Below are 16324 nucleotides of genomic sequence, written 5' to 3' on the forward strand. Positions count from 1 at the left end.
GCAGGGGTAATACTCAAAATATTTAACAACCGGTCAGTCTCTATGAGTTGGAATCAATCCAACGTCAACAAGTTTGATTTGGTTTTTTAGGGTACTATAAATAAATAAATAAATAAATAAATAAATAAATAAATGAATGAATGAATGAATGAATGAATGAATGAATGAATAAATAAATAAATAAATAAATAAATAAATAAATAAATAAATAAATAAATAAATAAATAAATAAATAAATAAATAAATAAATAAATAAATAAATAAATAAATAAAACTTTGACAGTGTATTTCATTTTATTCTTTAAATACCCTACACTCTTACCAAGTAATATGAATTGTAGTGCAAATTATTCATCAAGTCATTCTACTAATTTCTACCTCAGCTTTTACTCTTAGTCTCTACTCTTCCCTGCTTATCCTCTCTTCCTGCAACTGTTGGTCAGGTTGGGAGCCAGAGTGAGATGGCTGGCTATTTGCTGATCCTAGTTACCCTAGCCAGAAACCGTACCTTTGTCTGCCTCACTCTACCAAGGATGTATGAGAAACAGGGAATCCCACACAGGCCAATCAGGAAACAATTGGTGCCAGCCAGTGAGGTAGCAAGTGGTTGGAGGCAAATTACCAATGAACAAAGGCAGAAGGGAAGAGAAAAGGAGGGGTGTGTGTGTGTGTGTGTGTGTGTGTATGAGGGGGTGTTCTCCTTCAGGCTTCATCTACTAAAGCTCGTGAAGGAGTAGATGAGCATGGGGAGGAGGAATGAGATGGGCTGGCATAAGGCTCTTCTGCCTGGAGACTGGCTATGGAAGGTAGAGGTGGGAAAAGATGGAAAGGACAGAGGGGGCTCAGTCTTGTCTTTGCTGGGATGTGTTCCTTTGGCTATTAAATGGTCCCAGACAGATTCCCTCATACAGATCTCTTCTAATGGTGCTTACAGCTTGAATCTCAGCTCTGAAACTATGGACATCATCAACAGGAACTGTAGTGAAAGGCGAGGGGCGAGAATCCAGGATACCTGGACGGTATGACAGGATCAGACTACTTCAGGGGTTCTTTACCAAGAGTCTTGCATTCCAGTACATGAATTGGCTCCAGAGAGTCTGTGAGCACCCAGAAATTCGACTCAAAATATTGAGCACCTCTGTGTTTTCCTGGAAACCCTGGTGACGTAATGGTTAAGTGCTATGGCTGCTAACCAAAAGGTTCGGAATTCAAATCTACCAGGTGCTCCTTGGAAACTCTATGGGGCAATTCTACTCTGTCTTATGGGGTCACTATGAATCAGAATCTACTCGATGGCAATGGGTTTGGGTGTGTTTTCCTTGAGAAAAGGATCTATATTCTATAAAGTTCTCACCAGATTCTCAAAGAGGTCCATGATACAAACACAGTTTAGAGTCCCTTAGAGTTTGTTTTACTTCGAACATTCTACTAATCTGGTTCAAAGAGTTCACTGTCAGTGTTACTGTTTTTTAGTTAAATGTTTTTTGAGTGTTTATTTGTGGCAGCACTGTGGGAAGCACTTTTATACTGTCTAATTCTTTGACATCTCAAAATGACCCTTTCAAGCTTGATATTGTTATTGTCACCCTTACAGATGAGAAACTGAAGTTTTTATAGCATTTATCATGTTGGTGATTATTGGTGAGATCATTTTTTAAAATTTCTCCCACTGACCAAGAGCTCTTTGAGAGCAGAGAATAAGTCCATTTTGACCACCACGTAGCCCAACACCAAGCATAGCACTTGTACATAAAAAAAAAAAAAAAAAAGTTGCAATTCCAACTCATGGGAACCCCATGTGTACATGGAAGATTCTAAATGAATAAGTGTTGAATGAATAAATTTAAATAACTTGTCATAAGGATAAGTGGCAATGCCAGGAGTCATAGGTAGGATATGAGTCAGGACTCATATCATTTTATGATAAAGTCTGATCTCTTGCCAATACTACCTATAGAGTCAGATTTACTTTTCAGTCTTAAGATAGTATAATATTAGATGTCTGTGAATGACAACATCAAATAACTTGGGGTGCCTGTTAAAATTTCCCATTATTGAACCCCATTCCATACCTATTGCCCACAGATCAGGACAGCTTGAGAATATTAAAACTAAAATACAGTAGCATCTTTAAAAGGTGCTATAGCTCAATTTTTTTTTTATAGCTTAATTTTTTATAGCTCAATTGTCATATGCAGTACTTTCTTCCAACTTCTTATATGTGATATTTACATAATTAAATAAAATGTTTAATGTGTTTTAAAAATGAATCATTCAGATGGATTTTAAAAACATCCGTTTTAGGTTCAGGCAACAGTAGTTGGTTTTCTGGCAGCTGTGGCAGCCATTATATTGGGCTGGATTCCAGAGGGGAAATACTACCTTGATCACTCCATACTTCTGTGCTCTAGCAGTGTAGCGACTGCCTTCATTGCATCTCTTCTGCAGGGTAAGTGAATTCACTAATGTGTACTGTATTCTCTTTTCCTTTTAAATTATGTTTTTTTCAACATGATGGCTATTTCTATTTAAATGATACAGTAAAGCCTGCGAAAGCCGGAACCTGTGTAAGGTGGAAACCTATCAAAGAAGGAACAATCAAATATTTCTCACTAAAACAAGCAGTGGAAAAGTGATGACTGCATCCTTTCAAAGGCGGAAAACTTGCAGGACTCAGAAAAACAAGGCAGTCCCCTCAAGTTCCGGCTCTCAGAGGTTTCGCTGTCCTCGTCTAACTACAACAGAGAAAAGTTACCTGCAAACTTGAAAATACCTTAATTATTTCAGTTATATTTATATTTCATTACTTGTAAATTTTTGTGTAGAACAGGCCTTTTGAGATTGTCTCATAGCTTTAGGTACCCTGGTGTAACCCCCAAACAAGATCAGGAAAATAGCCTGGGTATTTATTCCTCTAAGTTACATTAATTGAGAAATTCCTTTCTGGAAATCATGCAGGGTATGTACTAGCTTGATCATTTGAGCAATAACTAGTATTCCAGGAATTCTGAGTTTCAAAAGCAGTCCTTCTGTTAAAAATTTTTAAAGTTTCAGATTTCAGAAAAACAATTCTTCACGGTTTCTGTGGCAATACAAATACAGCCTTATCCTTAACACAGCGTATCGTTGGCTATAAAATTTTAAAGAGCCAGTTAAAAATTAACTACGACAGAATTTTTCAGTAGGGTTTTCTTTCTCAGTATTTACCTGTCAGTGTGAATTTTCCATTAGAGGAGTAACTTATTATGGAAAAGCAATCATAAAGACATGATTCTTTTTATTTTATAATTGCCATCTTCCCATCCTCGTATCACTAAAAAAAAAAAAAAAAAAAAATCACTAGCAGAGTTAAAAATGGAAGATTCTCACGACAGGTGATTATACAACAAAGCTAGGTTCTGGGAAGGTAGAAAATCTTATTAAGACTTGATTTGCAAGATATTTGCAAGCATTTTGCTTTAGTACTTAAATTGTTTCAGAGTAGTTTCTTGTCCTTATATAGACGTACTAGTATTGAATGGAGTTAATCTGACCATTGAATGCTCAAAGCAGAGTGAAGTTAAGCTATTGGAAAGCTAAATTTCTGGTTAAAAAAATGTTGAAGCACTCCATTTCTTCAGGCTCATTTGCTTCTTTTTTTTTTCTTTTTCTGATTTTGTTTCGTTTACAAAGAGTTGTTTAAAAATTCAGTCTAACAAATATTTGTAATGCCTAGGATTTAAAATTTAGATTTTAAAATACATTTGTCTAAAGCTTGTAACTTTGAATAATGTATTTTCTAATTTTATGATAACTTGACCCTCATAGCCACCTTGGTATATGTAAAGCAGATACTATTATCTGCATTTTGTAGGTGAGAAAACTGTGACTTAGACAGGTAAAGTGACTTGTTCAGTGTCATCAGCTTGGTAGTAGCAGAGTCAGAGTTAAAACCTAAGTTTCTTACTCCCAGTTCTTTCTGCTAGACGATGATGCATGCAAAATATTTGTTTTCAGCCGAAAAACAATAGAGGACATTCTGTCACAGGAGAACTTTTCATGTAGATCTTTAAATGTGCTGATTTTAAAAAATATAATTCTGTATGATCATATCTTGATTATTACTGCATAATAAATCTTTAGAACTTTTCTGCACTTGCTTTTTTTTCTTTCATATGGAAAATTTCATATTATTTTCAAATCATATTATGGGAAAGATAAATCCAGTAATTTATAAAGCCTCCAGAATGCAAGATGTGTGGCACTGTTTGAAGCAAGACAAAAGATCCTGCTTGTTTAAATTTGGCCTTATAAACCCATTGCTGTCAAGTCAATTCCAACTCATAGTGACCCTGACAGACAGAGTAGACTGTCCCATAGGGTTTCTAAGGCTGTAATCTTAATGAAAGCAGACTGCCACATCTTTCTCCCATGGAGTGCCTGGTGGATTTGAACTGCTGACCTTTTGGTCAGCAGCCGAGTGCTTTAACCACTGTGCTATCAGGGCTCCTTTTTGACTTTACAGGGTAGTAAAAACACAAGATAGCGGAAAAAAACATGTGACCGTAGCAAGTAATTAAACTGTACTTCCCAGCACCTCAGATTTATTATCTATGAAACGAGTATGTTGGAATAAAATAAAAATTAGTCATTTTCTGTCTAAAAATGTGGTGAGCTTCTGCTCATTTTTTTCAATAGCCATATTTAGGCTTCCATATTGATTTATGGTTGGCACATTTTAAGCTTTCTTTGCACTGCGTCCTCTTAATGATATGCTGCCACAAGAAAATCTATACCAGTTGGCACAAGAAAACCTGTACAATAGGGTATGGCTATCAGTGCTATCATTTTCCTCCCATTTGTATGATTCAAGAAAATAAGAATTTAAAAATACAAGTACATAGTCACTTTTCATCTGTTCTCTAGCTGTGAGTTCGTAGACAGAAGCTTTGGGTTTAAATACTATCTTTTACAAAGATCGTTTCTTGTGTTCTGGCCTCCAGTGTTCCAGATTTACTTACTTACCTTCTCTTAATGCTTAAGCACTTTTACATTAAAGAAGCAAGCACTTCTGACTACGAGTATGTAAACACATCTGTTTTTGTTGGTCTTCTTCCGAGTTGCTACACACACACACACACACACACACACACACACCCCCGTATTACAGTCAGGTCAATTCTGACTCATAGCGACTCTAGGACAGAGTAGAACTGCCCCATAAGGTTTCCAAGGAGTAGCTGGTGGAGGGACTGGTGGATTTGAACTGCCAACCTTTTGGTTAGCAGCTGTGCTCTTAGCCACTACACCACCAGGGTTCCATACACACCTTTCTTTCCTGTTTCCATACTTTATTTGAGAATTAAAATTAAAATCTATGGGTTTGATACACACAAGTGTATTAAATCTAACACATACATATTACAGAATTTGGAATTTTTTTAGCTTTAATGTCATTTTACAATAGTTTTCACATTTCTAAATGCAGTGTTGAACTTCTCAAATCTTCTGTGACCTTCACTTGGAGTTTCTTGAAAAGCGTTTTGCCAAAGCATTAGCATAAAGTATTTTGTTGCTTTAGCCAGCTTATCTAAGCAGTAATCTAACTGAAAATGATATACCATTTGTTTATCCTGTATATTTAAGTGGTTGGGGGATTGATTTTCTTTAAATCACAGCATAAAAAGTGATGAATATTCTTTTTTCTAGGAATAATAATGGTTGGGGTTATTGTTGGTTCAAAGAAGACTGGCATAAATCCTGATAATGTTGCAACACCCATTGCTGCTAGTTTTGGCGACCTTATAACTCTTGCCATATTAGCTTGGATAAGCCAGGGTTTGTACTCCTGTCTTGGTAAGTTGATTGAAAATATAGTGTGTTATTCAGAGTCTCTCTCTCTTTTTTTTTTTTTAATGTTTTATTGTGTGTAAGGTGAATGTTTACATAGCAAATTAGTTCCTATTTAACAATTTCTACACAAATTATTCAGTAACATGGGTTACATTTTTCACAATGTGTCATCATTCTCATTCATTCTATTCTGGTTGTACTCTAGTTTCCCTGGTCCCTTACCTTTTCATCTTTGCTTTAGAGTAATTTTTGACCCTTTAATCTCATATATATATATTTTTTAATCTCATATAGATGATTTTTAAAGGATTATTACTCACAAGTGATATTCTTTATTTTACAAGCAGTCTGTTACTTAACTTAAAGGTAACCTCAAGGGATTTTGGTTTAAGGTTTACCAAGTATTTTAGAGTGATAGTTTCAGGGAGCCTGTAGTCTTACCAGTCCGGTAAGTCTGGACTGTTTAAGAACTTGAGTTCTGTTCCACACGTTTCTCCTGTTGCCTCAGGACCCATTTGTTGTGGCCCTGATCCGAATGGTCGGTAGCGGCAGCCAGGCACCATCTCGTTCTGCTGGCCTCTGGATAGATGAGGCCGTGGTTCCCGTAGACTACTTCCTTCTCTGAGACTTTAGTTTCCTTCTTTCCCTTTTGTTCCAGATGAGAAGAGACCATAGTTGTAGATTAGACCAAAAAAAAAAAAAAAAGTTTTTTTTTTTTTTTTAATACATATGTGTACAAAGACCAGCTGGAAAGAAGAAGATATAATTTTACTGATGCTTCATTTCTGGAAGGCTGTTAACATACTTTTCTTCGTAGAGATAGATCTTTCCTTGGAGTGCATATGCCCATCCACACTCAGAAGTCGCCTCTTGGGCTGGAATCTGGGCCCACAGGAAGTCGACAGGGGCCTTGTTGTCGTTAGCTGCCTTTGAGTGGGCCCCAACACACGGCAGTTCCGTTCACAGCGGAATGAAAAGCTGCCAGGCCCTGGGCCGTCCCCAGGATCACCTTTGGATCAGACTGTTGTGATTCTGGGGAGTAGATCACCAGGCCTTTCTTCTCCAGCCTCCTTAAATCAGTGTTATTCAGCAATCCCATGAATCTGTGGTGGCCTTCACCCATATGCATACCGTTGTTGAGGCTGATGATCATAATTTACCGATGCTATTTCTTGTACACTGACTATGTGTTGTGGTTCACACATATTTTTTCTAATGTTGACAATAGCTGTATAAGATAAGGATTATCATGTCTAATTTCAGGTGAGAAAACTGATGTTACCCAGGTTTGTAGAGCTACCGGTAATAAGGTTGAACCATATCTGTCATACTTAATGATCTCTACCCTCTTCTCAAAATGTGCAGCCAGCTAAGAGTCAAAACAAGTAGGTGTCCAACCTATAATCTTCTGATGTATCTGGTTTACTGCTTTCATGGAACATAAGGTCATACATAGTACTTGAGTGGAAGAATCAGGAAGCATCAAAAGAAGATGGAAGAAATACACAGAGTCATGGTACCACAAAGAAATGGTAGATGTTCAGCCATTTGAAGAGGTAGCATATGATCAAGAACTGATGGTACTGAAGGAAGAAGTCCAAGCTGCACTCTGAAGGCGTTGGCAAAAGACAAGGCTCCAGGATTGATGGAATGCCAATTGAGGTGTTTCAACAAATGGTTGCAATGTTGGAAGTGCTTATTTTTCTCTGCCAGGAAATTCAGAAGACAGCTACGTGGCTAACCAAATGGAAGAGAACCATATTCATGCCCATTCCAAAGAAAGGCGATCCAAGAGAATGCGGAAATTATCAAACAAGCAAGTAAAATTTTGCTGAAGATAATTCAGAAAGGGTTGCAGCAGGACATGGACACGGAACTGCCAGAAATTCAAGCCCAATGCAGATTAGGATAACAAGGGATGTCATTGCTGATGTCAGGTGGATTTTAGCTGAAAGCAGAGAATACCAGAAAGATGTTTACCTGTGTTATTGACTATGCAAAAGCATTCAGTTGTGTGGACCATAAACAAATTATTGATAATATTGCCAAGAAAGGGAATTCCAGAACACTTAATTGTGCTCACGTAGAACCTGTACACAGACCAAGAGGCAATGATTTGAATAGAACATGGGATACTGCAGGGTTTAAAACCAGGAAATACGTGTGTTAGGGCTGTATCCTTTGACCATGCTTATTCAATCTGTATGCTGAGCAAATAATTAAAGAAGCTGAACTATATGAAGAACAAAGACTAGAGCCTTCAGTATGGAGTACACGTCAACATAAAGAAGACAAAAATCTTCATAACTGGACCGATAAGCATCATCATGCTACGTGGAGGAAATTGAAGTTGTCAAGGATTTCATTTTACTTGGATCCACAATTACTGCCCATGGAAATAGCAGTCAAGAAATCAAACAACATATTTCATTAGGGAAATCTGCTGCAAAAGACCTCTTTAAAGTGTTAAAAAGCAAAGATGTCACCTTGAGGATTAAGGTGCACCTGACCCAAGCTGTGATATTTTCATATGCTTCATGTGCATGTAAAAGCTGGACAATGAATAAGGAAGACCAAAGAAGAATTGATGCATTCAAATTATACTCTTGGCAAAGAATATTGAAGATATCACGAACTGTCAAAAGAACAAACAAATCTATCTTGCAAGAAGAACAGCCAGAATGCCCCTTACAAGCAAGGATGGGGAGACTTCATCTCAGGTACTTTGGACATGTTATCAGGAGGAACCAGTCCCTGGAGAAGGACATCATGCTTGGTAAAGTAGAGGAAAACAGGAAGACCCTCAATGAGATAGATTGACATAGTGGCTACAACAATGGGTATAAACATAGCAAGGATTGTGAGAATGGCACAGGACCAGGCAGTGTTCCTCTTATACTTCAGGTCACTATGAGTTGGAACCAACTCGAAGGCACCTACCAGCAACCACAAATCTGTTAAACTCACCTACCCACCCCAAGGCAATAGCTGGATACCTGTAACCCTCTCTTCCCCCCGGGAACAGGCTACTAACTGGACTGGAGAAAGGAGAATGTTATCAATAGACTGGATCCCACAGCCAGTGAAGGCATGAATTAGGTATGCTTAGTGCCCCTTTCCACAATTTTACCAATTAGATAAGTCTTTCCAGGGTGAGAAAAAGAGGAAGAGTTTTTTCCGAGCCTTATTGTTACTGTTATTAAAACGACAAATTCTGTGAGTTTGGCCAGGAACACTGGGGTTGGGAGGTATGGATGGATGGAGGTGTGTTAGTGGTTCTGGAATGGAATCCCCTACATACATAAAAAAAAGATAGGTATGTAATTTGCAGACTTGGGTACTTAAATTATCATTAAGTCATTCGTAACACATTTCACAGTTGCATGCTAAATACCAGGTGTCTTGTCAGTTGAAGCCACGGTAGTAAAAAGAAAGAGACTACCACTGAAGAAAGTTATGTTATAATAAATATGACAGTTGTTAAAATGATAGAGACTCCTATTTGTTGAGATTCTTAATTCTCATATACACATAATGCTTATTGATTTGAAAAAATATCAGCTTTTCCTCAACAGAAGATGAATCAACTGTTCAGGAAAATACTGTGTGTTGACTTTGTAAGTTGTTTTGCAATTATACAAAATGATAGATGAATTCTCCTTATAAAAGACTTAATCAGTATATTACCATCTGAAACTTTTTTGAGACTTATATTATGGTTCGTTAGTATGTTATCTGGATCAAGAAATAAAAAAGAGACATGGAGTAATACCATCACAGACCATAATTTTGAAATTAAATTTATTATTAAGTATTGCTTAGTCTCTTCTAGGCCTTTGTCTTCTTAAAGTTGGCTCAAATAATTCAGATGAACTAATTAAAGTACAATCTTTTGCATTTTGTCTGTATCATTTATTCCCCTAAAGGGATACTTTTAAAGGGGTTACCGATTGATGTGGTAATTAGTATAACACTTGGTGGTATTCGTATTTATAGACTCTTAGTAAAGTGTGTGTGTTATGAGCACTAGGGGGCCTCATAAGATCAGTAGTTACAAGAGTGGTGAAATTGGTATTCTGAAAACAAAGACGAGCGACAGGCACAAAACCCCATTCATCATGCTGAGAAGCCCAGCTTTTGGAAACAAAGTTTTTATCCCTGAACTATCTTAGAAACACTTAGCAGTCTTTAGAAATAAAAAGAGGATTTCATGACAGTTACAGGCTTTGGCTGTAAATAGAGGCCATCTGTTACATGGCCTTCAAAGAACTGTGCACTGAGAAAAGTCCCACTTGACTCCTCACTTAGAATTGTTGGTATTCTGAATTGACGTTGAGCAGCCTGTCATGTCCTGCTAGCTTTGATTCGGGCACTAAGACAGACCAACTCTGTAGTCATTCACTGTGCTGCCTTTCTTTTGGTCCTGATAAAGTTTGCTGGTTTATCTGATGTTACGGTTCAAAAAATCTTTTCAATTACAGTTTCGTTTGTCTCTTGCCATACATGGATTTTAACAGAGACATTTGATTTCTGGAGGGTCCTGGAATGAAGGTAACTCCAATTTGGGATCTGAAGTAAATATGGGATTTTTTTCCCTTTGCTTTTCCACTTCTAGAACCAAACAGAACAAAACAAACAAGCCCAGAGCTTGTTTCTACTGACTTTAAAAAAAAAAAAATGTTTAAGTCACCCCTTAATCAGTTGCTGTCAGGTAGATTCTGATGCTCAACAACACCACATGTATCAGAGTAGAACTGCTCCGTGGGTTTTTTGATGGCTGATTTTTTGGAAGTAGATTGCTAGGCCTTTCTTTTGAGGTACCTCTGGGTAGATTCAACCTCCAACCTTTTGCTTAGCAGTTGAGTGCATTAATCGTGTAGTTACCCTTAGTCCCCTCTATTGCTTAGTGAGCAGAATTAAAAGTTTTAACCCGGTACTTAGTGCCTCCTAGAGTTGGCAGAAACTTTTAACTTCTCCAGATTCCCCGTTCTTCCCTTTCTTGTACCCTTTACTCCAGCCAAATTCAGCTATTTATGATTCTCATGTATTGTCTGTGGTTTTCTTTGCCTTTCTTATGTCTTTTTCCTAATCTTAGGTGACCAATATGGATTGAATTATGTCCCCCCAAAATATCTGTCAACTTGGCTAGGCCATGATTCCCAGTATTGTGTGATTGTCCACCATTTTGTCATCTATGTGTTGTAAATCCTATCTTTATGATGTTAATGAGATGGGATTAGTGGCAGTTATGTTGATGAGACTTAATCTACAAGATTAGATTGTGTCTTAAACCAGTCTCTTTTGAGATATAAAAGAAGCAAGCAGAGAGATACGGGGACCTCATACCACCAAGAAAGTAACACTGGACATTCCTCCAGAGCCAACAGAGAGAGAAAGCCTTCTCCTGGAGCTGATGCCTGGAATTTGGACTTCTGGCCTGCTAGACTGTGAAGGGAAACCCTGCTGGCATAATGGTTGAGTGCTATGGCTGCTAACCAAAGGTTCAGCAGTTCAAATCCACCAGGCACTCCTTGGAAACTCTGTGGGACAGTTCTGCTGTGTCCTATAGGGTCGCTATGTGTCGGAATCGACTCGACGGCACAGGGTTTGGTTTTTGGTTAGACTGTGAGGGAATAAACTTCTGTTTGTTGAAGCCATCCACTTACGGTATTTCTGTTATGGCAGCCCTAGATAACTAAGACAGTGACCTTTTTCTGCATTGAATTTTTAAAGTACTTTACTGGTACTTCTCATAATATTCTTTATAGCTGGCCAGTTATTTATAGCTTTCTGTGTAAATGTAGTACCTTCTGTTATGAGGGTATTAGCTTCTTGAGGTTAAAATTGTGTCTTTATTTTATTTATTTAGTATTTATGGTAATGCCCTGTAGTTTAGTATTTATCGTAATGCCCTGTAGTGCCATATGCCTCCTATTACCCATTGCCATCAAGTCAATTGTGACACATGGCGACCATATAGTACAGGGTAAAATTGTGGCACATAGGTTTCCAAGGCTGTAAGACTTTACAGAAGGAGACTGCCACAACTTTGTCCCATGGAGCCACTGGTGGATTTGAACCATCAGCCTTTTGATGAGTGCTTTAACCACTACACCACCAGGGCTCCTTCCATATACCTAGTAAAAAAAAAAATACCTAGTAGATGTTTAATAAATAGCACTTTACCAAACACTTTATTCCTTTTGAAAACTATCCAATTAATATGAGTAGAAGTTATTCAGGAAGTGGTATATGCATGGAAGATAGAAGATACATTTCTCTCTGAATTATTTTGACACAGTAATTGTGCAACATGGTAGATGATAACAAAAAAATGATCCTTTCAGTGAGGACATAGTATTAGAGAAATATCTTGCTTCAGCAAAAATGTCTAGATACTAATCAGAGATCACTAATCTAGAGATTAGTATCCCTATAAACCAAAAAACCAAACCTATTGCCATCAAGTTGATTCTGACTCATAGAGACCCTATAGGACAGAGTAGAACTGCTCCATAGGGTTTTCAAGGAGCAGCTGGTGGATTCAAACTGTCTGCCTTTTGGTTAGCAGCTGATTTCTTAACCACTGCACCACTAGGGCTCCTCTATAGAAAAACAATACTTTTTATAGCTAGAAAAGATATATTTCAAACGGGAATAGAAAAAGGTATTATTCATAAATGCTGAGAAAACATGTAGTAATCTTTAAAAGCTATTAAAAGGATCTAAAGTTGGGCAGCAACTCAAATATAAACACAATGGTTGTTTCCCTTTCTTCTTCCATGGTTGTAGGAGGATTAAAAAAAATTCTTTTCAGTGTTTATAATTCTCTATAAACCCATTCCAAACCCATTGCTGTCAAGTTGATTCCAATCCATAGCGACCCTATAGGACAGAGTAGAACTGCCCCATAGGTTTTCCAAGGAGTGGCCGGTGGATTTGAACTGCTGACCTTTTGGTTAGCAGTGAAGCTCTTAACCACTGCGCCACCAGGGCTTCAATTCTTGTATACCAAGAGAAAAACAAAAACAAAAACCCATTGCCATCAAGTTGATTCGAACTCATAGCAACTTTATAAAAGGACAGAGTAGAACTGTCCAGTATGGTTTGCAAGGCTATAAATCTTTAAGGAAGCAGACTGCCACATCTTACTCCTGACGAGCAGCTGGTGAGTTCGAACCACCAGCCTTTTGGTTAGCAGCTGAGCACTTAACCACTGTGTCACCAGGGCCCCTAATTCTTGTATACACGTAGTGTTTAATGATTTGAAAAAAATCAACTTTTCTCATCTTAGGCAAGATCTGAGAAGCAAAATGTTGATTGATTTCTCATTCTTCAAAGTTAACTATAAAATGATGTCTTAGTTAAAACTGTAGGAGGAATAGCAATCAGCCTCAGGTTGCTGTAGTCCTCTGGAGACTAACAGGGATGCCACCTGGTTTTTTACAGGGCATTCTAGAATATCATTGTCTTGATGTGGTAATGTGGGTAGAATCTAAGTTTGTCTTGCATGTCACTCTGCTTCAGAGATTTTTTAGTACTGTAGCATCTTAGTTTACAGTGATCCCTGACATTTCTGATGAAGGCATTATGAAAGCATTTAGGAAATTGCATATAACTTACAGTGCCCATTGCTTTGTCGTTCACATGGAAACAGCGAACATATAAAAATTATCACCCATAGCAGCTACATATTTAGGAAGAGCTTGGGGTGAGAATAATGAATACTATTAACAAAATTATGTAACAGTAGCTAGAACATGCCACCAACAGTCTAGAAAAAGGTAAAAGAGCTGTGAATCACAAAAGATGGCAGTTATGTTTGGCAGTTAAGTGAAATCATAGCAATTTAAACCACTTGACTGTGTTAATCCTTACTTGCCCGTTGTTGTTAGGTGCTGTCGAGTCAATTTTGACTCATAGCGGCCCATGTGACAGAGTAGAACTGCTCCATAGGGTTTTCTTGGCTGCAGTCTTACGGAAGCAGATCACCAGGTCTTTCTCCTGCGGGCCCACTGAGTGGGCGTGAACAGCAACCTTTTGGTTAACAGCTGAGTTCTTAACCATTTGTGCCACCAGGGCTCCCTTTCCAGTAGTTTTCCTTTTGGAAGTAGATTGCCAGGCCTCATGGCATCAGGACTAATGTACATGGATATTTATTAGGCTTGAAATTCCACGAAGTTGAGTAGTGTCTGGGGTCTTAAAAGCCTGTGAGTGGCCATCTAAGATACTCCACTGGTTTCACTCTTCAGGAGCAAGGGAAAATGAAGAAAACTAAAGACACGAGGGAAAGATTAGTCCAAAGGACTAATAGACTACAGCTACCACAGCCTCTACCAGTCTGAGTACAGTACAACTAGGTGGTGCCTGGGTACCACCACTGACTGCTCTGACAAGGATCACAAAGAGGGTCCTGGACAGAGCTGGAGAAAAATGTAGAACAAAATTCTAACTCACAAAAAAAGACAAAGCCTTACTCACCTGACAGAGACTGGAGAAACCCCGAGAGAATGGCCCCCGGACACCCTTTTAGCTCAGTAATGAAGTCACTCTGGAGGTTCACCTTTTAGCCAAAGATTAGATGGGCCCATAAGACGAAATGAGACTAAATGGGCACAGTAGCCCAGGGGCAAGGACTAGAAGGTAGGAGGGGACAAGAAAGCTGGTAATAGGGAACCAGCCCAAGGTTGAAAAGAGAGAGTGCTGACATGTTGTGGAGTTGGCACCCAATGTCAGAAAACAATATATATACTGTTTAATGAGAAGCTAGTTCTGTAAACCTTCATCTAAAGTACAGTAAAAAAAAAAAATTATAACGGTTACATGTTGAAATGATAATATTTTGGATATATTGGGTTAAAGAAAATATTAAAATTAAAAAATTCCACAAAGTTTCATACATACTTGCATTAGTTTCATATTGCTGCTGTAAAAAATTGCTGCAAGCATAGCGGCTTTAAACAACAGAAATTTATTCTCTTATAGTTCTGGATATCAGAAGTCCGTAATGAGTCTTAAACCCATTGCCATCGAGTTGATTCTGACTCATAGCGATCCTGTAGGACAGGGTAGAACTGCCCCATAGGGTTTCCAAGGAGTGTCTGGAGGATTCGAACTGCTAACCTTTTGGTTAGCAGTCATAGCTCTGAACCACTATGCCACCAGAGTTCCCTGATGAGTCTTACTAAAATCAAGATGTTGGCATGGCTGGTTCCTCTGGAGATTCCAGGGGAAAATCTGTTTCTGGGCAGAATTTTTCCAGCGTTTTTGTGGCTGCTGACATTCCTTGGCTTGTGACCATATCACTCCAGTCTCTGCTTACATGGTCACATTGCCGTCTCCTTTTTATAGTCAATTCTGCCTCTGCCCCCACTTATAAGGACACTTATGATTACATTTAGGGCCCATCCAAAAAATCCATCTCAAGACTGTTAATTTAATCACATATATAAAGTCTCTTTTGCCATATAAAGTTAACAGTCATAGGGGCCAGAAATTGGGATGCGGATATCTTTGGGGACCATTATCCAACTTACTACATTACCTATCACTGTATAGCCAGGAATTAGTACTGAATATTATTTCTACCAGGATCTTTTAAGTGTGCTTCGTTCAGAAGGAAGAGGCTATTTTTTATTTTGTTATTAATGCAGAACTTCATCAGTGGCTTTAAATTAGCCATTTAGTGGTCCTCTAAAAGTATTTATGGAAACCTTGGTGGTGTAGTGGTTAAGTGCTATGGCTGCTAACCAAAGGGTCGACAGTTCAAATCCGCCAGGCGCTCCTTGGAAACTCTATGGGGCAGTTCTACTCTGTCCCATAAGGTCGCTATGAGTCAGAATCGGCTTGACGGCAATGGGTTTGGGTTTTGATTAAAAGTATGTATTTACTTAAAAGTATTAATTAAAAAAAAAACTTTTAATTTGGAGACAATTTCAAACTTAAAGAATAGTTGCAAAAATAAAAATAGTACAAAGAACACCTGTATACCCCTTGGTCAGATTTCACTAATGTTCACATTTCACCCCATTTGCTTTATCTTTTGTTCTCTCTTTCTATGTATCTATGTATATTCTTTGTCTTTTATGACATTGATGTTTTTTAAGTATACATTTCCCCTTTTTTTTTTTTATTGCTGGAATCCCTTTTTAATGGAATATAATTCACATACCATACAACTCACCCTGTGAAATCCAGTGGTGGTATGTAGTGTATTCACAAGGCTGTGTAGCTATCACCACTGATCTACTTTGTCTCTATGGATTTGCCTATTCTGGACATTTCACATACGTGCAGTCATACAATATGTGGCCTTTTTTGTCTGGCTTCTTTCACTTAGTGTAACGTTTCCAAGGTTCATCCATGTTGTAGCATGAATTAGTACCTCATTCCTTTTTATGGGCAAATATTCCATTGTATGGATACACCACATTTTGTTTATCCTTTCATTGATTGATGGATATTTGGGTTGCTTCTACTATTTGGCTATTAT

The 16324-nt window shown here is 38.0% G+C and overlaps 1 protein-coding gene across 4 annotated transcripts in view; it reads left to right on the forward strand.

Annotated features, from left to right (window-relative positions):
• Positions 1 to 16324, forward strand: part of SLC41A2 (solute carrier family 41 member 2) — a 169010-nt gene that overhangs the window by 69824 nt on the left and 82862 nt on the right. For all 4 annotated transcript variants that reach the window (XM_064283672.1, XM_064283671.1, XM_023539097.2 and 1 more), the window contains 2 exons: positions 2305 to 2449; positions 5689 to 5835. In XM_064283672.1, coding sequence (XP_064139742.1) covers positions 2305 to 2449; positions 5689 to 5835 — 292 coding nt within the window. The remainder of the gene's footprint in view (positions 1 to 2304; positions 2450 to 5688; positions 5836 to 16324) is intronic.

This window comes from Loxodonta africana, chromosome 4 (genome assembly GCF_030014295.1).
Source record: "Loxodonta africana isolate mLoxAfr1 chromosome 4, mLoxAfr1.hap2, whole genome shotgun sequence".
In the NCBI taxonomy this organism is placed as follows: Eukaryota; Metazoa; Chordata; class Mammalia; order Proboscidea; family Elephantidae; genus Loxodonta; species Loxodonta africana.